We start from the raw sequence: 23,000 nt of genomic DNA, 5'->3' as shown, positions 1-23,000 counted from the left end.
CCATGCTTTCCAAATGAGAGCTCGTGTTTCTGATAAGGGAGAAAGAACAAGATCTGGGAGCCTTCAGTATCTTGAGTTCTTTTAAGTTTTGCCTGTAAAGGAAATAAAGGAGGAAAATATTTTTAAGCCTAAATTATATCTGCTGTGCATATATAATTATTGTCATTATTATATACTCACATCTAAATGAGGTATTGAGGGAAAGAAGTAAATAGAATAATTTAGCTTCAATATTTTGAGATTTTGTTTTGTGTGAGACTCTGTGCTCCTGTTTTTCATGCATGATGTAATTTGATCCATACACCAGGACTGTGAGGTGTCTCTGTCACTCTGGAGGAAAATGAGGCATAGTGACATTGAATAACTTGCTAAATATCACAAAGCTGGTAAGTGGTAGAGCCTGGTTTGGGAAAAGGTCTGTTAACTAAGTCACAGTTTTTATCACTGTGCTGCATAACACAGCCTCTAGTTGGTGAGACAAGGCCAGGGAAACACCAGCGCACATGACAGAGTCTGAGAACAGTTGTAGAGGCTGGATCTTCTGGTAGAATTAAGTATTATAGCAAACTACTCTCTCACTCAGATTATTGCTGTAACCCCCTGAATCCCTGTGCTCATGTCAACTCCATTCCATCTATACTCTCCATAAAGCAACCAGAGAGAGCCAGCTAAGAAGTCATTCAGATTATGTCAGGGCGCTGCTCAAACCTCTCACATGTAGTAAAAGTCAAAGCTTTACAGGAATCTGCAAGCCCTGGCCCTCCCACCTCCACTCTGGCCCCAGATACCTCACTGACCTCAACTCTCAACTCCTTCCACTCTTCCCCTCACTCTTTCTGCCTTGGTGCCCAGCATCTTTGCTTTTCTTCAGACCTTCCAGACAGAATCTAACCTCAGGACCTTTGAACCTGCTGTTCTCTCTACCTGGAATGTTTTTCCCCTGATATGCACCTGTCTCCATTCTTCATTATATTTCATAGAATTTAGTCAGAAGACAGAAACCACACCAGCTATTTAAACAATATTTTAATAGGTAGCAAGTGTAAGAAGCAACTGCTCCCTCTAGGGCTGAGAGAACAAAAGGAGTAACCACCTCCCCACCCACCACCCCCCCCCAAAAAAAAAAAAAAAACGTAGAAACTTAGATCCCACAGAGCAGAAACTTGGACCTCTGAGGAAAAGGAGGCGCTATCTCTGAGGGGCTGTTATGAAGCTGGTTATGTAAAAGTTGAAAAGACTAAACAAGACTTTCTGCTGCTGCTGCAAGGCAGCGCTGCTGCTGAGGAAGCATGGGTGGGTGATGCTCACGAGAAGCAGGAGTAGGTGGGAAGCTCACAGGAGGAGTGAGGCTCTTCTCTTCCATCCAGGCCTCCAGCCCTCTGCTGGAGGAGCCTGGGAGGAGCCAGCTCGCAAGCCAGCATTTGATTTGCAGAACCACAAAGCCAAGCTTAGAAGAGTGGTGTTGAGGCAGAGAGATTAGGACTCTATAGCTGGAATGCTGACCACCCTAAAGCCTTTACTCACATATCTCACTGGGACCTGTCCTGGCCACCCTCATGAAGACTGTGTGGTCCAACCCTCTCTATAACTCTTTCCACTTCGTGTTTCTCCTCAGCACTCACCTAGCAGGCGCTTGTGGCTCTTCAGGTCATAGCTCTGCTGCTCGCCTCTCCGTTAGCGCCATCTGCAGTGGCAGTTCTGTCACCGAGCAGACTCATGCCCTTCATCTTGTGTTCCTCAGCTAACACCTGCTTCTGTCCAGCTAGGAGGACATTTTATTCTAGATCAGGGCGCCATGGACATTTTGGGCCAGTTAATTCTTTGTTGTGGGAGTAGATGCTGTGTACTGAACAATATTTAGCAGCATTTTTGATCTCTACCCACTAGATACCATTAGCATCACCCCTGCCATGACAAGCAAAAGTGCCTCCAGATTGTTTCTGTTGAGACTCAATATTCTAAATTTATAGCTGGTCCATGACTTGTGTGTGAACCAGTTAAGCATGTGTGTGCTGGCTTCAAATAGACCAGGTCTGATAGGTTATATCTTCACATATTACTTGTACTCCTTTGGGCAAGTCACTGAGGCTATGTGTAATTTGGCTTAAATGAAAAATAGACATAATCTTATTTCATGGGGTTGTTGTGCAGATTATATAGAGTGGAGAGAGTTTAGTACGGTACCTGCTATATACCAACCAGTCAACACAAGTCAACAATAAATTAATATAATTCAAAGGAAAGCATCAGTATAAATCTTGAGAAACCACCACCAAGTTGGCTGTCAACATATGATGCCAAGTAACTTGTGTGTGTTTATTTTACTGAATGGACTTGACACTGGCTGTGAGAATGAGAGGTAATAGCCCTTCTAAACTGTAGAAATGTCAAAAGAATCACTACCAGATGCTGTAAACTGGATTACTGATGATAAGACCCACTTGTGACTGAGACTGATTTAAATGCAATTAACATATTGAGTGCAAGTGTGTGATACTGCAGAAAAATAATAAACAGTTGTCAAATAGTAAAGTTCACTCTGATGCTTAGAGTCAACTTGCTGTTGGATCTATCTAATTGAGTTACTGTCCCCAATGTCACCAGAAGAAATCCAACTAAAAAGTATAGCTACATTGTCTTTCAGGCTCTGAGTGGTTTATGAATCTCGGTTCAGAACTAGGGTATTGCTGAACCCAGAACCACCCCTGCTAAGATATTTATAATAGACACTGCTTGAAGTGGTACATAGGGTCCATTTTGATGAATAACACGAGAACTCCAGGTTTTGTTGCAGGGAAAGAAATCTGAGTACCAATGCCAGTTCTACCCTCACTCTATATAACCCTGGACCTGTCCTTTCCTCCTGGACTTCAGTTAAAAGGAGCACTTCAGATGCTCTTCCCTCTTGCTGAAGTGCCAGCCCTTGCCCAGCCCCACCTCGCCAAGCTCTCAGAAGCGTGCAGGGAAAGGACGTCAAGAGTGACGGGAATGCTCTCTTTGGTACACTTGAAGAATGCCTGTCAGATTCTCAAGCCTTCTTTTTTTCCTCCTTAGGTACACAGTTCTGCACAGTGGACACCAGGAACTCGAGAAATTGCCCATACACAATGACCCAGAATCCCTGGAATCATGCTTCTGATTGAGGACATGGCTCACAACTAAGCCATTCATTCCCATTCATGTCTGCATGAACAGGACACCCTGGCATTTCTCCTGACCCTCATCACCACCTGTGAGGCATGGGGCCATGGGGCCGAGGGCCCAGGGAAGGCATGTGGGTGACCGGGTTGGACGGGACCCAAGGGCAGAGCATGGAGGACCTCAGAGCTGAGAAGAGGCTTCAGGTGCCATCAGATGCAGGCTCCCAGCCAACACAGAAGCGGTGTCCTCCATTGCATCCTGGAGGCTGGTCAGTCTCTGCTTGTAAACCTCCAGGGACAGGAGCTCACTCCCTCCTAACACAGCTCCTTCTATTGCAGAGAAGATTTAGTTATAAGGAAGCTCTTCCCTTTGTTGGGACACAGATTTGTCTCTGTTGTAGTTTGCATCTGGGACCAAGCAATTGGCCCCCTTCTTCCACTGAGAGCTCTTAAATATTGGAAGACCATGATCTGCCACCTATCCACCTTTTAAAGTCTTCTCTCTGAACTCAACAATTCCATTCTGGCCATCTTCTTCTGGATGTGCATTGGTGGGTGAATTAATCAAGGCTCTCACAAAGAAAGTAGGTTGATGTCAGTGCCAAGATGTCTGTCCAGAAGCACTGAATTTTCTTAAGTGAAGCATCAGTGTTTATTGGTTCATAGACATGAACATTTTTCTTTCTTTTTTTTTTTTCCCTTGGGGATACACTTTGGAAACTGTGCTTAGGTTTTGGTTTGGATCCATTGTCAAAAGGCCTCTTTACAGCTGGTCTGATGTGTGTATGTATATGTGTGTGTGTTTAAAGATATTTTCTCATTGGCAGACTTACTGTGAAGTCATTGGAAATAAATCTTGATTCACTCCCCTTCCATGACAGTGGGAAAAGGACTTACACCTTTACCAAGAATGTTGACTGAGAATTGTCCTACAATTCAGATTTTGGGAGGGAAACTCAGTTGCTCCTATAAGCCCCTCTTAGGGGCTTACTTTCTTGGGACACTTCATTGGCCTCCTTCCCGTGAAGTTCCTGGGCTACCATTTTCTACATCTTTTTAGGTATCCCATTTCCTCCAAGCTCCTAAGGAGATGCTTCCCTGATGTCAAAGCCAACACCAAATGACTTTACGTTGGGCTGAATTATCCCCTCAGCTGGAGACTCTGTGGTTTTTCAGTTGCTTCTCTTTTGGTTGCTGATAAAAACCCTACTGAGAGTGTTCACTGCTGGTCCTTATGGGGACGCCTAGGGAAGGGGCAACGTGGCGGGTAGTTGGGAGTGTATAGAATGTGAACTAAAGATAAAGAAGCGCCAGAAGTTTTTAACCTCACCAGTTCCCCTTGCCCTTTTAACTGTCTGTTGTCCCCACTTTCCTTCCTGAGTGATCCCAGAAGACACAGTTGCCTCCTTATCAGCCGTTTCATCCACAAGGGAAGGACCCATCAGATTGGGGGAGGGTGGTCAGATGCAACGTAAGACCTGGGTGAACTACACCCTGGTTTTAGCACCCAAAGCCCCACATTCTAGGAAACTTTTCAATCTCACATAAACTAGGCTGAACAGTCACCCCGTTGATGGGAACCTCCCTGTGCTGAGGGTTAATATGCCTTCTCAGAACTGCACGTCCTTTATTTTCACTTTTTCATGGAAAAGGCAGAAATAAGTGAATTTGGGAGTCCAGACTTTTCCACATGCTATCTAAATGTGGTCTTTGTTCTCCTCAAAGGATAAAGGACTTCTTAGGGAAAGACTAAGACAATCCTAGCTTTGAGGCAGCTGGTACACTTTAATGCCTCCCAAGGTAAATAATTTCTACTATATAATACATATGTGATACATGCATACACAAATACAGTAGGATTTCTTCCCTATGAAATGTTCCTTTTCCCAGGAGCATAGCAAGCATATCTGCTTATGCAAAATATTATTTCTCAGTGATGGTCTCCCATATTAAGTGGCAACTTGAACTCATCAGGGATCCAAAGATTACAACATAGATGGGAAAATGAGACCCTACCATGTCACGGGTCCGTATCTTCTGGACTCTCTGGATATGCTTATGTGGGCCAGCCCATGAGTGGGGTCTGTAGAGGTCACATGCACCCCGGGTCAGGGAAAGAACAGCAACTGCAGGAACAGGAGCCCTTGCCATTGTCAGGAAGATGGTCCCTTTTGCAGAGAGAGTCTCACAAGCATCTTTTGCTGTCTCTTTGGAGGAGGGCTGGGAAGATGTGGGTGATACACCAAATGCTCACATTGAAGCCTCACAAAACAGAAGCAGACTTGCTCTATCTGGACAGCTGCTGGCATGGTATTACTTAAATCTCTGGCTTCTGGGAATCTAGGTAATATGGTGTGTGTGTGGAAGAGTCAGAAGGAGAAGAACTGGAGTTTTCAAGGAAGAGGTATTTTGCTGTCTTCTCTGAGGTCATCCTTTTCCAGAAAGCCTGCAACATCATTAAGGGATGCTCCCAGGGAGGAGGGCACACGACCCCAGCCACATCTGCCAGATTAGCCTTGACAGCCAGACTGCCCCATGCTTGGGATAAAGGGGGTTCACCTGTGCTGCTCTGCACCTTGACTCTCCAGCCCACAGGGCTGTCCAGGTAGAGGCCCTGACACTCCCCATCCAGCTTATGATCAGCAGCTAGGAAGCAAAAATGATAAAACGCCAACTTCAGTTAACACTCAAGTATGTGTCTGCAAAAAAATCCTTTCTGAGACTTCACCTTTCATCTCACCGTTTCCTCTTCATGCTGCTAACTTGCTCTGTGCTGTAGCAAATTGCTGTCTAGCTGGGGGTTGGGGCGTAGGCATGGGGTGGATGAGGGAGGGAAAGGGGGTGGGCTCCTGGGGAGTGGCTATAACTAAATTCCTTCGTTATTGTCTTCAAGTAAGAAGCAAAATAATGTCTTCTTGGTGCCTTGTTGTCTATCCGGTTTTCTCTTTGGTGTTCTATCAAGCTGCATTCCTACAGTTTGGCAACATAGAAGGGAAGTGAAACTGCTTATACTTTCTGCTTAACTGTTATACTAGGTTCAGATTAGGTTTCTTCTTTCCATTTCTTTTTCAGCTCACCCCAGAACATGTCTTAGGTAATAATAAAATAATAATAATAATAATAATAATATAATGTATCAATAATAAGAGAAGGAATATCTAATGAGCTCCTTTCTGCTAGGCATTGTGGTGAGTGCTTTACATGGATCATCTATAACCCTCATAAAGTCCTTACAAGTTAAGTACCAGATTTTGCCCTGCTTTCCAGATGAGCACACCTCCACTGGGAGGTCTGGTGACTAGTCCACGGTGACAGACCTGGGAACTGTGGATTTGGAGTGGGAATGCTGGCAGTCAGTCTGACTCTAAACCCCATGGCCCTACATGTGTGCGACACAGTCCCTTATTGGGACTGACTGACTCCACGTCCCCATGTTGAGCCCTGTTCCAGGACAGAGCCATGAGCAAGCCAAGGCTGGCCCCTGTCCTATGATGCCTGAGAGTGTCCCTCCCTGTAGGCCTGGGGCCTGGAGAGCAGCTAGGGACATGTCTACTCCAGAGTGAAACTCTGCCATGCACTTGCTGTATCTTCTGCTCCCGTTCACTTTCTGAGCCTCAATTTCCATCTTTAAACATTGCAGGGATTCAGACTGAAGATTAATCAGAAGGAAAGGCCTTTCCCTACTGATGTCTCAGTCTTCTCAGTATTCAACAGCCGGGAGTCACTGAATAACCAGCAACGGACCTTGGGGATCAGGTGTGTGAGCCAAAGAGATTAGTCTTTTGTTCCTGACCATCAGCAGGGGTGGCCCCACAGCGGGAGTGGCCCCAGTGGCAGGCAGTTTGACTTCCTCCCATTTCTAGCTGGAACCTGAAACACCACGCAGACAGGTTCCCATTTGTCCCGTAAGCTCAGCACTGCAGGCCCTTTACAGCTTCTCCGCACTTTCACAGCGGGATCTCTGAGCCTCTCCTAGTAGCTTGGGGAAAGGGATTCATTTTCTAGAAAAGGAAGCAGACTTTGTCACGGAAATTGATTTGCCCAAGAACACAGCATAAGCATATAAATGGGGCAGAAATGGGGGCTGAAAATATGCCAGGTCACTCCATCCTAGCTGAGTGCTTTCTTCCTCCTCTTCTTAACATTTATTTCTAAATATGCAAATTATGTTTAAGACTACATAAATGATGGGTTGTACAGATAACGTATTTATGCATGCCATCCCCATCTAATAATAATAAAATAATAAAATCTAATAAGTAAAAATAATCAAATAATAAAGATACCACAAAATACCATTTGATACCAACTCAGTTCCACTCCCCTCCCAAGAAGTTACTGCCCTCCTCATCTGGCTTATATAATTTAAGAACATATTGTGTGTATTTATATGTGTCAAAATGTACATATACAAATGCATGGTTTTGGTTTGTTGTTATATATAAATAAGATGATGCAGTGTATAACTGCAACTTACCTTTGCTAAGGTATAGCTTCATGTCACAGCAATACGTGATTCCTCATTCTTTGAGTTGCGGTGTGTATCTCATACGATAGACATTGTCTAGTTTGCAGTGTTGTTTATGTTCTTACTGCATCTCACATCTGAGTGGGGCGTTTGAGGCCTGCATCAGAAAATCAGCAGCCTCTATTCTTCTGGGGCTGTGCTAACATATGAAGGTCAAGAAATTGCTTCAGGTTTAAGTGGCAGCAGGAACTCTGATAGGCAGCTTCCCTGGGCGGGGGTGGAGGGTGGGGATGGGGCTGTCTCAGATGGGCCTCGCGTGGTCTCCTTCCCTCTGAGGAACTAAGCCACTTTGCTAAGTTGCATGGGCTTTAGAGTCAGATTGCTTCCATCACTTCTTAGCAGTCTGTTTGTAAGCAAGATATTAAACCTATTAAACACTAGTTTCCCCAGCAGTAAGTAGGGAACTAATGATCATACATATTTTAAAGTGTTGGTATAAGGATATATATGGTCAGCACTTGGTAAAACATTTTAAAAATGTTTTCATCGTATCATTGTTATTGTTTAGTCACTAAGTCGCATCAAACTCTTTTATGACCCCATGGACTGTAGCCTGCCAGGCTCCTCTGCCTGTGGGATTTTCGCAGACAAGAATACTGGAGTGGGTTACCACTTCCTCCTCCAGGGGATCTTTCCGACCCAGGGGTCAAACCTGTGTCTCCTGCATTGGCAGGTGGAGACACTGAGTCACTAGGGATACCCTCTTGGTATCATTGCTTCCTCATAATGGCCTCACCAGTTCTATCTCTGCTTCTTATCATCCTGGGATCCGGCCTCAGGAACAGAAGGTTGTAGTATGATTAGGTTAAAAAAAAAAAAAGATAATCCTTTCACAATAAAGGGGATAATGGTGGAAGCATTACTTCCACTTGCATCACATTGTCCAGTTTACTGAAAGCTCTCATTGGACCTTCACAACTGCCGTGTGGCATGGGTGTTAGTCCTTTCTACACGAGGAAACTGAGGCTCCAATCTAAGGGTTTTGACCAGCCACAGCACCCAGCAGTCATCTGATGGAGTCAGAATATGAGCCTGAGTTTTTTGATTCCAATATGAAGTTCCTTAGAATTGTGGCATCAGCTATTATTTGGAGATTGTTAGGACTCACACACCTGGCCTGATTCTCTAAAAGTGACATTAATTCAGTAATCCATCCATGAAACATTTCTTAAGGTCTTTAAAATAGCTGCCAGACACTGCACCAAGAACTGGTTACACACAACTGAATGGACCAACAGGCAACTCCGCTATTGCAGGTAGGTACGGGCAAAGAACTTAGGGACCAAATCCTCCAGTCTGCAAACCAAGACTGGTTTTTACTTTTTAAAGTGATTGGAAAACAAGATATTTTGTGGCACTTTTGTGAAAATTATGTGAAATTCAGATTTGTTTCCAAAAATAAAGTTGTATTGTAACACAGCCATGCCCATTCCTTGAGGTTTCCTCTATGGCTGTTTTCACACAACAGCAAAACTGAGTGGTTGTCATTTTTGTTTGTCGTTCAGTTGCTAAGTCGTGTCTGACTCTTTGCAACCCCATGGATTGTAGCCTGCCAGGATCCTGTCCATGGGATCTCCAGGCTAGAACACTGGAGTGGGTTGCCATTTCCTTCTCCAGGGGATCTTCCCAACCCAGGGATTGAACCCAGGTATCCTGCATTAGCAGGCTAGCTCTTTACCACTGAGCCACCAGAGTGGCTGTCATAGTTGAACCTAAAATATGTACTCTCTGCCCTGAACAGAAAAAGTGTGCTGACAGCTGCTTTAGGGCAATCACTGTCCAGCCTTTCATTCTACGGACAATTTGCCTTCAATGGTAGGCATCTTCCAAGTTTTGTTTTTCAGTTGTTCCAGTCTGGGGATCTTTAATGATTTAAGTGCTCCCTGCTGTCCATCTGCTTGTTCTGAGTGGATCAGGTGAGACATTGAGACACAGTAAACCAACAAAAGTTAGAGAGCAGCGGCCTCTAGTGGCTTTAAATCTAAGCATTTTACTTCAGTTCAGTCCCTCAGTCGTGTCCAATTCCTTGTGACCCCATGGATTGCAGCACGCCAGGCTTCCCTGTCCATCACCAGCCTCCGGAGCTTACTCAAACTCATGTCCACTGAGTCGGTGATGCCATCCAACTGTCTCATCTTCTGTCGAACCCTTCTCCTCCCGCCTTCAGTCTTTCCTAGCATCAGGGTCTTCGCAAATGAGTCAGTTCATTCCATCAGGTGGCCAGAATATTGGAGTTTCAGCTTCAGCATCAATCCTTCTAATGAATATTCAGGACTGATTTCCTTTAGGAAGGACTGGTTGGATCTTGCAGTCCAAGGCACTCTCAAGAGTCTTCTCCAACGCCACAATTCAAAAGCATTAATTCTTCAGCACTCAGCTATTCTTTATACTCCAAATCTCACATCCATACATGACTACTGGAAAAACCAAAGCTTTGACTAGATGAACATTTGTTGGCAAAGTAATGTCTCTGCGTTTTAATATGCTGTCTAGGTTGGTCGTAACTTTTCTTCCAAGGAGCAAGTGTCTTTTAATTTCATGGTTTCAGTCACCATCTGCTGTGATTTTGGAGCCCCCCAAAATAAAGTCTGTCACTGTTTCCATTGTTTCCCCATCTATTTGCCATGAAGTGATGGGACCAGATGCCATGATCTTAAGTTTTCTGAATGTTAAGTTTTAAGCCAAAAGCATTACTTAGATTTGGTTGTTTATGCTTCCCTGGTGGCTCTTGGGGCTTCCCTTGTGGCTCAGCTGGTCAAGAATCCACCCACAATGCGGGAGACCTGGGTTTGATTCCTGGGTTTGGAAGATCCCCTGGAGAAGGGAAAGGCTACCCATTCAGTATTCTGGCCTGGAGAATTCAATGGACTGTATAGACCATGGGGTTGCAAAGAGTCAAGACACGACTGAGCAACTTTCACTGGTGGCTCAGATAGTAAAAGAATTCGCCTACAATGTAGGAGACCTGGGTTCGATCCCTGGGTCAGGAAGATCCCCTAGAGAAGAGAATGCTACCCACTCCGGTATTGTTGCCTGGAGAAATTCCATGGACAGAGGAGCCTGGCAGGCTACAGTCAAGATGGTTGCAGAGTTGGAAATGCCTGAGAAACTAACATACACATACACATGTTATGGTCACAGTGAAAAAACAGGTTTAGATGAGTCTTGGCTGAGTTGGGGGCTCTGTATTACTCTGAAATCTCTAGAACGTCCTGTAATTTGTTTCCCACCTTTTAGTGGTCACAGGTCTCACCTGGAGAGTGGAATACACTCTTAGAAGAGAGGTAGATGAGTTAAAAACAAGGTAATGAAGAGATGACTGAATGCGGCACCATTCTTGTAATATAAATAGGCAAATTTAATTACAGTCTTAAGAAACTGATTTAACAGTGTTAGTAAATACTTGCCAACACCTTGTCTTTCTTTAAGTATTAATGATGAAGACAGAGGCAGCCTGGTAGGAATCAGACACTAGAATTCTTGTCCAGCTTGACCTTAATCCGCCCCTGACCATGGGAAGCCATTTTCCCTCTAGGCTTCAATTAATCCCCTGTAAATGAAGGGGTTGGACACTTAACACCTCATACAGACTGTAATTACATATTCTATTTGGAAAGAGATTATAAAATATTCCCACAGACCTTCAGTTTGTGTAGTTTGTTGCGGTTACTCAGCTAGAAACTGGCAAAGCCAGCACCCAAATGCAGGTGTTGCTCTAAAGCTTTTTTTGCCTTCATCCTGGACACTGTGATACTGCATTTATCACTGCTGTGTATCAGGTAAATTTCTCTCGAGAAAGGATATTTCCCGAAGACAAGGCATCTGGGGAAATTCTGCTGCTCTCAGTGTTCTATCAAAAAGAGGTCTGTGAGTTCAACATTTTGCAGCCACAGAACTTTTAAAAAAGTGATCAGAAATTGGATTACACTAAAATGTTACTTAGACACAACTCTACATATTTCTTTGCTGTGTAGTATTTGCTCCTCTTCTTTAAAATTAGCGATTCAGTTCCAAGGCAAGAAAAACATTTTTAATAAACTTTTATTTTTATATTCAAGATAAAGCATATACACAACTGAATATGGAAATAAATAACTAGAAATGCTTTGGAAACTTTTCCATTTCCCCCTCAAACTCATAAGTCTTTTTTTAACTTCATTTTAAGAAATACGGCAACTATAATACCAAGAGAAAAAAGAACCACAACTTTGTACAGAAACATATGACTATAAGGTTTAGCTGGAGTTTTAATAAACACAAAAGAGCACAAGACAAAAAGACTCTTCAACAGATTTACTCAAACAGCTTTGCTCGAGAAGAAAAAGGCACAGATTTAAGGGGATGACAGTGATTATTAAGAATATAGTAAATGGGGGCTCAGCCAAAAATTGATACTTTATGAACTAAGTCTGGAAAAATGAACAAAATGAACTCTTTCCAATTACCTGCCTTCATTAAAATGAACTTTTAAATTAAATTGTATAAACATATGATATAAAGCTGGTACTTAGGAAGTATCTTTGTATATCTCCTCTATGTACAAATCTTTGTATACAACTTCAATGTTCCTGATACATTTTCTATACACCAAAATGAGCCCGGGCCTCCCAACTGAACACCCCCAAGTCTCTGTGGGGCTTGTTGGCAGCTGGACGGCCCCAGCAGCACTCCCAGGACAGCTAGAGAGAAGAGGGCCAGTTAAATGTAGTCATCTTCAACAGGCTCTCCATTGACGTCACAATAGTGGATAAAGATCGCCACTACTCGCTGAAACACACCCTTCTTCATCTGACGCATCTCTGAAATTTCCTCTCCTATTGTTTCCATACAGATGTCTGCAGACAGCTGCCCTTTCCTTCGAGGAGCATAGATGGTGCCTTGGAAAGTAGAAAGCAAAGGGGAAACAAGATTATCAAAATCATTTGGGAAGCTACTCTGATTAAGCTGGTCCATGAGATATGCCTGTATACTCTCATGCAGTGTACTGATGTATGTTTAGCTCATTGAACAGGTTCCCATCAGTGTGGTTATAATACTATTTTTGATGCCAAAAAGAGTGCATATGATTAAAGGCCCAAGGAGAAAATGCACCAGAGATGTAAGTCATATATATGTACATTTAGTTTATGAAATCTACTTCCTCTTAAAATCTACACCTAAACTGTTAAGTTCCCACAAGCTACCCAACAAGCAGCAGCTCATAATTAACAGAATAATTAGTATAAGTGGAACAATTTTGAAACAATATAATTGACCAATTCTTTAATAGAGTAACAAGATCATCAACATTTAGGTTAAAAAAAAAACAAAACAAAACTAGGCAGGAAAATCTGTCTGAAGGACTCCTTCCTACATATCCCTAATTAAGTCAATGATTCCCTACTGTATGCATTTAGAGCTATTCTGTTTTTTGAGCAAGGGGAGAACCAAATAATAATAAAAAGCAAAAACGTTTATGTGGGAAGTGATTAAAAGCTGCACTGCTTGTAACGCAAACAAAATACTCAGGATCTAACTCTCAAACTAGAGAATAAAAATCAAGTCAGGTCATAATTACTTTCTTCATCATCCTCAAAATCGTATCTGGCAAAGCTGTTAGGTTCTGCTGCCCGTAGTGATCTCAACCAAGGGAAGTCTGAAATCATGGAATACGGTGCTCCGTCCACAACACCTAGAAGAAGACAGATCAACAGTGCTACTGGTGGGGAAGTAAGGATAGGGCCAAATGCTATGCATTTCAAAAGCAGCACCAGAGCTATGGATTCCAATTCTAGCTCTGCTACTACTTGGTCATGTGATTTTGATCATCCTTGGCTTTCATTAAGCCTCAGTTCTCTCCCTTTATGTGTGTGTATACGTGTTTATAAAGGGAGAGAAACTGAGGCTTGTGTGTGTATACATGTTTATTGGAGAAGGCAATGGCACCCCACTCCAGTACTCTTGCCTGGAAAATCCGACGGACGGAGGAGCCTGGAAGGCTACAGTCCATGGGGTCGCTGAGGGTCGGACACGACTGAGCGACTTCACTTTCACTTTCCTGCCTTGGAGAAGGAAATGGCAACCCACTCCAGTGTTCTTGCCTGGAGAATCCCAGGGACGGGGGAGCCTGGTTGGCTGCCGTCTCTGGGGTCGCAGAGAGTCGGACACGACTGAAGCGACTTAGCAGCAGTAGCAGCAGCATACGTGTTTATACACAAATAAAGAGGCTAACACAGGTTCCCTCAAGTCACTGCAACTCAAGCTGTATCAAGTTTCAATTTCTTTTACTTTTTGTTTCAATACTGTTGATTATTTTAGAGATGGCAGACTCATACAGGGAGAGCAATATTTATCTCATCCCTGCTACCTGCAGATATTTAATATTCCCATTACTTTGACAAACTGTAAGGCTCCTACTCCTATCTTCCCTAAGACATGTCTCTCCATCTAGTTAGTTAACAGCTATTTAGCTTTCCAACCATTTATAAACAAGTGCTCACCTTCTAAAGTATAGATTTCTCTACCCCAGGGATACTTAGGGTACTTCTTTAAGTCATCTTCACTTCGTGTGGCTTCAGGGAAGAATTCATACTTAATGAGCTCTCTGGAGGCAACAAGAAAAATTAAAAAATTATAAAACTGAAAAAAAAGTTGGGATATAAGTTAGAAAGAAAATGTCAAAATGTGTCTTGCCTCGATTCTAATGAAGATCTCAAACAAAATATTAAAATAACAAATGCATAAAGACCGATGGATATATTCTGATGATATAAACATCACAGTTTTGGACTTCCCTGGTGGTCCACGCTAAGCTGCTAAGTTGTGTCTGTTTGCTACCCCATGGACAGTAACCCATCAGGCTCCTCTGTCTGTAGGATTTTCCAGGCAAGAATACTGGAGTGGGTTGGCAGTCCAGTGGTTAAGAATCCATCTGCTAATGCAGAAGACATGGGTTCAATCCCTGTTCCAAGAAGATTCCACATACCATAAGGCAACTAAGCCGGTGGGCCCCAACTACTGGAGCCAACGTGCTCTGGAGCCCGTGCTCCAGAGCGAAAGAAGCCACCCTAATAAGAAGGCTGTGCACCACAGTGAAGAGTAGCCCCTGCTCACTGCAACTAGAGAAAGCCCATGCACAGCAACAAAGACCTAGTGGAGCCGAAAATAAATAATTTTTTTTGTTTTTAAACGCAAGTTTTTTAAGATCTTTAATTTGACCTCTTTTAAACATGTGGGGCTTCCCTTATAGCTCAGTTGTTAAAGAGTCTGCCTACAATGCAGGAGACCTGGGTTTGACACCTGGGTCAGGAAGATCCCCTGGAGAAGGAAATGGCAACCCACTCCAGTAGTCTTGCCTGGAGAATCCCATGGACAGAGGAGCCTGGCAGGCTACAGTCCACGGGGTCTCAAGAGTCGGACACTACTTAGCGACTAAACCACCACAACCAACCAAACATGCTGTAGGCTAAAGGCGTGAAACTAAAGGTACATGCACAGCCTGTTCTTGTGGTTTTTAAGTTTGAAAATAAAAAGTTACAAACACATGTATGCATTTCAGTTTTAAGTCTTATTTCCCTCATTTTTTTCACATATTTCACGTGTGTCAGTGCCTGAAAAGCCTGGATGAAATCATTTAAAATAAAAAACAATTAGGATTTGTTTCTGGGTGTCCTTGCTCCTCGGAATGATACAGAAGGCTGTCAGGGCTGCAGATTACTTACTGGTTAATGTTTGCTATCGTGTCCATCCAGCTGCGAATGCGCACCTTGTTCCGGACATTGGGAGGGTTACTGAATTCATGGATAATACAGATATGATAAGGGTAGGGACCACTAAACAGCTTCTGCTCCAATGTTAGTGTGTCCACCTGTGGAAAATACCAGAGAGGATTTGGAACCAAGGAAGAGAATGCCTTAGCAATCTATCTCCTCGGCTTGAACAATCTTTCCTTGGGACCTCAGTTTTTGAATCTTTGGCTGATTTGAAAATCAAATAGTCACATTCTGCCCTGAACACAACTTGCCATGCTAGGAATAAGGCTAAGCAAATTCATCTGTCTAGCAAGCTCAACAATTTACATCTCACTGTTGTATAAACGCACATTGTAAACCAGAGAATCTGGATTTAGGTAACTGATCCCAGCAATTCACTTCTGAGTATGTCCTTTAGAGGTTTAAAGACAATATATTATAGAACTGTGAGTGTAGAACCATACACCTCATTCTAACTGGACTACTGTCCATTCCTAAAGACAGAACACATTTCCTTGCTTCCTTGTAGCTTTTGTTCACACTGCATCCCTAGTATACTTATGAAATCCCACTTTGCCATCTTAATGACATCCATGTCTACCTCCTTCGTGGAAAGGCAAATTTCTCAAGGGAAGGATGATGACCTGGGTATTTTTCAGCCCCAGCAAATTATAAACACTCCACAAGTAATCTGTGTACTGAAATGACTCTTTTCAGGCCAGGTTCAAACACTGACTGAAAACACTGATTGTTTAAAGGTTACTATTTCCTTTAAATGTTCTTTTGACATCAAGCAGTTTTACATGCAATGCTACTCTTTTTCCCTCAGTTTTACTGAGAAATAATTGACACACATCACTGTATACACTTAAGGTATATAGCACGATGATTTAGTAATATATACATTGTGAAATTTTACCACAAAAGGTTCAGCTAACAGCCATCATCTCATATGGATACTATAAAATGTTTACTCTTAATAATGATAATGGTAATAACAGCAACTATCATTTGATTGCTTGGTATATGCCAGAAACTGTGCTAGCACTTAACATGTATTAATTTAACCATTACAGTAACTGCAGGTTTTTATTATTCTAATTTTAGAGATGAAGAAACTAAAACACAGAAGTCAAGCAATCTGCTACAGATCAGTGAACCAGAACTGGAACCAGGAAGTCTGAAACCAGAGTCTGCTGTTTATCACAGGCAACTTTTAGTAAGTATAAAAACTTGTTGAAAAACAACTCTCTTCATCATATAACTTGCTAAAAGTCTCACAATGATCTATTAGAGAAGCATTGATGCAGAAAACTGCAAGATAGTCTAGGTTGGTTAAAAAATTGGAGAATCCAAAGAAACATTACTGTGGATTCAGCAAATGAATAAAAGCCAATTTTAAAAAGGCTGAAGACTAAAAAAAGGATGAGTGCAATATGTCATCACCAAAAAGAAGCAGACCTCGTTACCTGCTGCATGGGGCGTAGGTATATGATACGGTTTCTCTCAGGAGGCATCCTTAGTATCTGGTCTAGTACCTGATCCATATTCAGTTTCTTGCACTGTGCATAATCAAATCGGTTTACGATTGGTGCATTTTCTACTTTTAAATGTTTCAGTACCCTGCATCTTGTAGCTACAAAATGAAAACAAAGGTAAGATCTACAAATAATTTATACAAAATAACAGAGCAACGAATATAGCCTATTTGGAATCCTCTTTGGAGGACTGGCACATCTTTCATTAGCATAAAATACTGCAGATAAAAACATATTTAACACAGGCCAAGTATTATTATACAGGACAAGTGACTGTCATCAAAATGACTTGAAAATACGATTCTGTCCCATTCAAAGGAGGACTGTCACCCTCATGCTAGAAGGGAGGTGAAGGTACCTTTTCCTATCTAAGATGTTACTGATAAGAAATTCAAGTCTCAGAGAATGACTTGCCTAAATACAGGAACTGTTTAGAAAATGTTTATTGAAGAGGATGAATGATAGCAACTATTGACCTATACAACTTTATGGGTAATGGTTCACATGTTATCTTTCATTTGCCCATAGGGAATAAGCAGTGTTGATTTCACTTCTTATCACAGTATAAAACCAGAACCTTTAAAAAAAAAAAAAAACAAAAACTCAGAAATATTTGGATACTTTGGTCTAAAGTTGTACAGTCCAGTATGGTAGTCACTAGATACCTGGAGCTATTTAAATTTAAATTAACTAAAATGTAATAAAACAATTTAGTTCTTCAGACACTAGTCACAGTTCAAATGTTCAAAAGTCACAAGTAGCCAGTCGTTACATATAAAACAACAGAGATACAGAATATTCCATCACTGCAGAAAGTACTACTTAAAGTGCTGCTCTGAAACATAATTAAATATTCTTCCCATTTAACATACAAATGTGAGGTTATAGAGAAAAGTAAATGTGACACATTTAACTACAGTAAGATACCAATTTCAGAAAAAAATACCCCCTTCCTTTTTTTTAATCTCACATATCATATACATATATGTAAGCATGTATCAATCACTCCATTAAACCTTAGCAAATGCTTTATAAAGTGAGTATAATTATGTACATTTTACAGACAGAAAAAAATCAATGCAGAACACATAAGCTGCACAAAGCAAGAAACAAGTCAGTTCTTAATGATTTTACATGGATAGTATCAAAAACAATTTTGAGTATAATGGAAAAATAAACAGATAATGCATGAGGCATACTATGTATCTGAAGCTTTTAACTCATACATTTTCAATTTAAAAATTTTAAACTTTTAATAACTCACTTATTTGCTCAGAGATAAATATGTATATTAAAAAGACATGAGAAATGTACTGGAAGGATCTATATTAAATACACAACCAGAGGTAATGGGAGCCAATGGGACTGGCAGTGAGGGACAGATGGGACTGGAAAGAAAAGTAGGGCCTGGACTAAGGGTGATGTGCCACGAACTGAGGTTATGATTGATGGTATCACATCCAGAGCAGTCAAGCACTTAAGGCCCAGTCACCACTCCCTCTGTAAACACACACGTAAAGACATGTCCAACACCACAGCTAGAAAATAGCAAAGAAGGATTCAAGGTGAGGCCTACTTGACTCCAAAGCCCAAAAATGCTGTTGACTTAACCTCTGTTGGATCAAGTTGCAATTATCTTGAGGAGGAAACTGGAGGAGAGTCTATATTAAAAGATAAACTAAGTCTCCACACATGACCCCTTGCAAATACTACAGAGTTGAGAACTACAGAATGAGGACAGAATTAGAAAAATCTAACTGATTCTTTTGAAAAAGCAATACAGTAATGTTATTATAGTATTTATAAGACTTTAATCCTTTAAGCTCAGTCAGATGCTGTAGTATGACATGGGCCTAAGTACATACCATGGATGAACATCATCTTGGGACAGTCTTTCAGCACTAGATCTGTGATTCCACAGTTGGTCATAGTGACTCCAACAAGATTTTTGGATTTTAATACAAGGACCTACAAGGAAAAAAATTTAAAAGATGTACCTTCTAGAGTATGTACTTTTTCTTTAAAAAAACAAAACTTGAATGTTTTCACTGGCACAGTTGAGAAGCAACTACTATCAATCTCTTCTCTTTAGGGCAAAGAAAATATGTAAAGACGGAAACTTTAGTTCCTTTACGTTATTCAGGAACTTGGCAGGACTGAAAGGTAAGTGAAGGTTTTCCCCTTCACCTGCACATGGTCATCCTCAATCACAGGATCACTGGTACTGGTGGACTTATCTGCTGTCCGCTTCCGCTTCATGGCATGACGTGGCTTTGTTTTGGCAACTTCTAAAAAAGGCGAGAGGAAATTAAAATTTTAGCTTTGTTGTCTTTCCTTCAAAGAGAACACATTCAAATGCATAGGTATAAACTCCATTAAGGCAACTCTCAATTCTACTACTTGATTCTCAAAGGAATACAAACAGACTGCCATTTCCAAATGACTTCCAAAATAAGATTGTCTCAAACGTACCAACATCAAATATACACTGTGCTCTTCACACCTGGGCCATTCCAACAGTCTAATCAACATTCTCATCTCTAGACACTCAACCCATCCTAAATACTACTGGTAAGATTAAACTCACAGATTTCCTGCTAAACAACTTTAAATCATTGACTGCCGCTTAGGGAATACATATTGATGCCTGACATTTGGAGCTATACTTTAGCCCCAACCTTTCTCAATTTTACCCTATGGGTATGCCATACCCTAGTCATCTCCTATTGCCAATGGCTCTGAAGTCATTGATCATTTTAGCTTTTCCTGCCCACCTTTCCTGACTTCAATTTATGAAATACTATCCATCCCTGAAAGGTCCAACTTAAATGCTACCTGCTCTAATAAGTCACCTGGATCCCCAAACATCTGGTTCTATAATTCCCTGTATATGTTTTATTTCTCCATTTAAACTAAAAGCTCCTTGAAGACAACAACATTGTCTTATTTCATCTTCGTATCAACGTCAGCTGCTAACGATGAGCTAAAATGAACATTTATTGAATGAAATGGCACTCAGCATTCACTGAATGATTGACAGCATCACAGATACATCAATGGAGTAACAATAATAGCAAATATTTACTGAGCGCTTACTGTGTGTCAGGCACTTTTCTCAGGGTTTTACTTATATTAACTAATTTATTCCTGTTAACAGCCCTCTGAGATAGATTATTCTCCTTGCTGTAGAAATAAGTAAACTCAGACATGGAAAAAGAAAACAGTTTACCAAGGTATTTACGACTGTGCTAGAAAACCTGCAATTACTTATCTGCCAAAGCCTGCCTGCTGCTGCTGCTACGTCACTTCAGTCGTGTCCGACTCTGTGCAACCCCATAGATGGCAGCCCACCAGGCTCCCCCATCCCTGGGATTCTCCAGGCAAGAACACTGGAGTGGGTTGCCATTTCCTTCTCCAATGCTTCACTTTCACTTTCAAACCCTGCCTAGTAAGGCTCTAATTCATTTACTAGAATTGTTCTAAAACATTATAGTTTCGTTATATAATCATCAAATATCATGTTGATATTATTTAAGTACAAGTTCAAAATTCATCTCAAAAACTTAACAAGCACATATATTTTCCAAGACAAGACACTAAATCACTGTCTTCATTTACAGTCATTCTGTGGCAGAGCACATACTGAATGAAGTAAGGCTGATATTTATTAATTAAATCCCACCATATTGCACACTACTACTAGATTATAAACATTCCACTTGGTAACTCTCTCACTTCTAACTTGAAAGACCACAAAGAAAGGGAAACAGAGTACAAATACTGAAAATTCCCAAAGGCCTGGGGTTATACAGGAACTCTATACAACCAGTTCAAGTGGTTTTTTCTCTTTTCAATATACCAGAACTCTTTCCTCTACCACTCAAAATCTTCGTGAAATATTATGCAAAACAACTGAAGACGGCTACTTTGGTTGAAGCCTAGAAGGGAGTCCAAGAGTTTTTACCTATCAAACTTCCTCCAAGGACTTTGAACCCAAGCAAAAACCCTGGGTTTCTGGAAAAGAAAACTACTGATACACTGAAGGCCGGCTTACACAGTACTCCTGAAGGAGCTTCATGAATAACCTAATCATCTTCACTGACAGGGAATCTAACAGCAGCACCATTTCATACAACAGCCAAGTTTCACACACCTGTTTTAACCAATAGGAAGTCCTGGTTCCCTCTCCCAGCACCACAAAAGCAACAACAGGGTTGCTTTCACTCCTTCATCACAGTGTCCAAATAAGGCTCTTCTATCAGTACTCTCCTTTCATGCTCCAGTCTTCAACCTCTCACCGTCATGGATTGTTTCCCTCCCCTACTCTTCAACTGATCAGAATATGGTGCTCAAAGTTAAATTTCCTATTCTCCTGAGTACCCAAATTGGCAGTTTGTTTTCTAAGAAAAATTATAAAATTAAGTCACATTTTATATGTAGATAATCTTGAAAAACAAATGCTTCCCAATGTAAAAAGAAAACAGAGTTCATTGTGCTTTTTTCTTATGCCTCCTTCTTTGTTTAGGGACAATCTTTAGTGATTTTATACATCCACCAGCATCAACATACCTCAGATGATGGCTCCTACCACTTATTAAGTTCATAATTATTCACTCAAGACCCATACCATGTAAGACATGTGCTAGAAGCTGGGAATATTATGGTGAGCAAGCAGACACTGTCCCTGCCCTCTTGGAGCTCATAGTCTATTGGAAAAATAGACAGTAAAACACGGAATTACAATACACAGTGTAATTGACATTAGTGGAGATGCTACAGAAACACAGAAAAGTAGACCAATGCAGTTATGGGTGTTAAGGAAGAGGTTAGTATTCATGAGAACCGTATCATACTCATCCTAAATGCCATTCTTTGACAATCCAGTTAGTTATTTTTATATTTATTTTATAAAGCATTATACAATGAGGAGAAAAAGAACAACTTACAGGCATTTATTCCCAATATAGGAAATCACAAGACAAATAACTACTTCTAACATGGTTTTAACACTACATAGGGCCGTAAATAAAAAACCAAATTAAAAACTCAAATATTTTCTTTGAAGTGATTTTAAAAATATCTGTAACACTCAGTCATGTTTGTTCCTTTATTGGTTTGGACTTTTCTCCTTAAAACTTTTAAAGCAGAATGGCCAACAGATAAAAAAAAAACATGCTAGATTAAAAATAGCAAACTGAAAGTCACCCACATAACTTGTTCTTCCCAAAAGAGATATGGATAATTTAAAACTCAGCAGTTTGAAATTTCCCAAGAAAAGCTGTTATTGAAAGAAAATGAACATTTGTATTGTGTTTAAAAATATTAAAAAGTAATTTACCTACCATATACATTATACACATTAAATATAGACATTATAAGTCTTCCCAAATTGGAATTTAAAAAAATCAATAAGAAAACAGATATAATTTACCTAAAAAGTAAAAAGCACTATATAATTTAATTCTAGTAAATTATTTAACCTAAGAAAAAGTTCTAGTCACGAAACAAGTCAGAAGAAAGTGGCAAAGGGAATAACAGAACATAAGGCAAAGAAGTCAAACCCCCTCCCCTAAGATGGTTAATGTGAAGGACCCATATTAAAAACACAGGCAACTCCCCCCCCCCGCCACCCCCACCAAAAACAATAACAACTCTTAAAACTTTACCAAGGCACAGGAGACAAAAATAGTCCCTAAATAGGAAGACTCAAAAACTGATCATTATCTTTTGTCCATCAATGTAAAGGAATTACACGCAAAACATAGGAATGTTTGTTTCTGCAACTTGACAAATTATAAAACTATAAAAATAAGTGATAAATGCATGACTAACCAAAGAAATTTTGCAAAGAGTAATGAAAGAGGACAGAACACTGGAATAGGACCTCATGCCAAGAGGTAAACTGCAACAGAGGCAAAGTACATGATAAAAGAGTATTTCAAAAAAATGATGAGGATGGATATCAATAAGTAGTGTTGAGACAGTTAGGTGACAATTTGTAATTAAAAAACAGTTCCCAAAGATTATAATAAAGATTTAAACTAAAATAAACAAATACACGAAT

The 23,000-nt window shown here is 40.9% G+C and overlaps 1 protein-coding gene across 8 annotated transcripts in view; it reads right to left on the bottom strand.

Moving 5' to 3' along the window:
• Nucleotides 1-11,693: 11,693 nt before the first annotated feature.
• Nucleotides 11,694-23,000, bottom strand: part of FBXO38 (F-box protein 38) — a 75,751-nt gene continuing 64,444 nt past the window's right edge. For all 8 annotated transcript variants that reach the window (XM_055557855.1, XM_055557870.1, XM_055557892.1 and 5 more), the window contains 7 exons: nucleotides 19,124-19,224; nucleotides 18,802-18,904; nucleotides 16,868-17,034; nucleotides 15,369-15,514; nucleotides 14,148-14,251; nucleotides 13,226-13,339; nucleotides 11,694-12,545 (listed from right to left, as the gene is read on the bottom strand). In XM_055557855.1, coding sequence (XP_055413830.1) covers nucleotides 12,367-12,545; nucleotides 13,226-13,339; nucleotides 14,148-14,251; nucleotides 15,369-15,514; nucleotides 16,868-17,034; nucleotides 18,802-18,904; nucleotides 19,124-19,224 — 914 coding nt within the window. In that variant the 3' untranslated portion in view covers nucleotides 11,694-12,366. The remainder of the gene's footprint in view (nucleotides 12,546-13,225; nucleotides 13,340-14,147; nucleotides 14,252-15,368; nucleotides 15,515-16,867; nucleotides 17,035-18,801; nucleotides 18,905-19,123; nucleotides 19,225-23,000) is intronic.

This window comes from Bubalus kerabau, chromosome 1 (genome assembly GCF_029407905.1).
Source record: "Bubalus kerabau isolate K-KA32 ecotype Philippines breed swamp buffalo chromosome 1, PCC_UOA_SB_1v2, whole genome shotgun sequence".
NCBI classification, from domain to species: Eukaryota; Metazoa; Chordata; class Mammalia; order Artiodactyla; family Bovidae; genus Bubalus; species Bubalus kerabau.
This window is presented reverse-complemented; position numbering and strand designations above follow the sequence as displayed.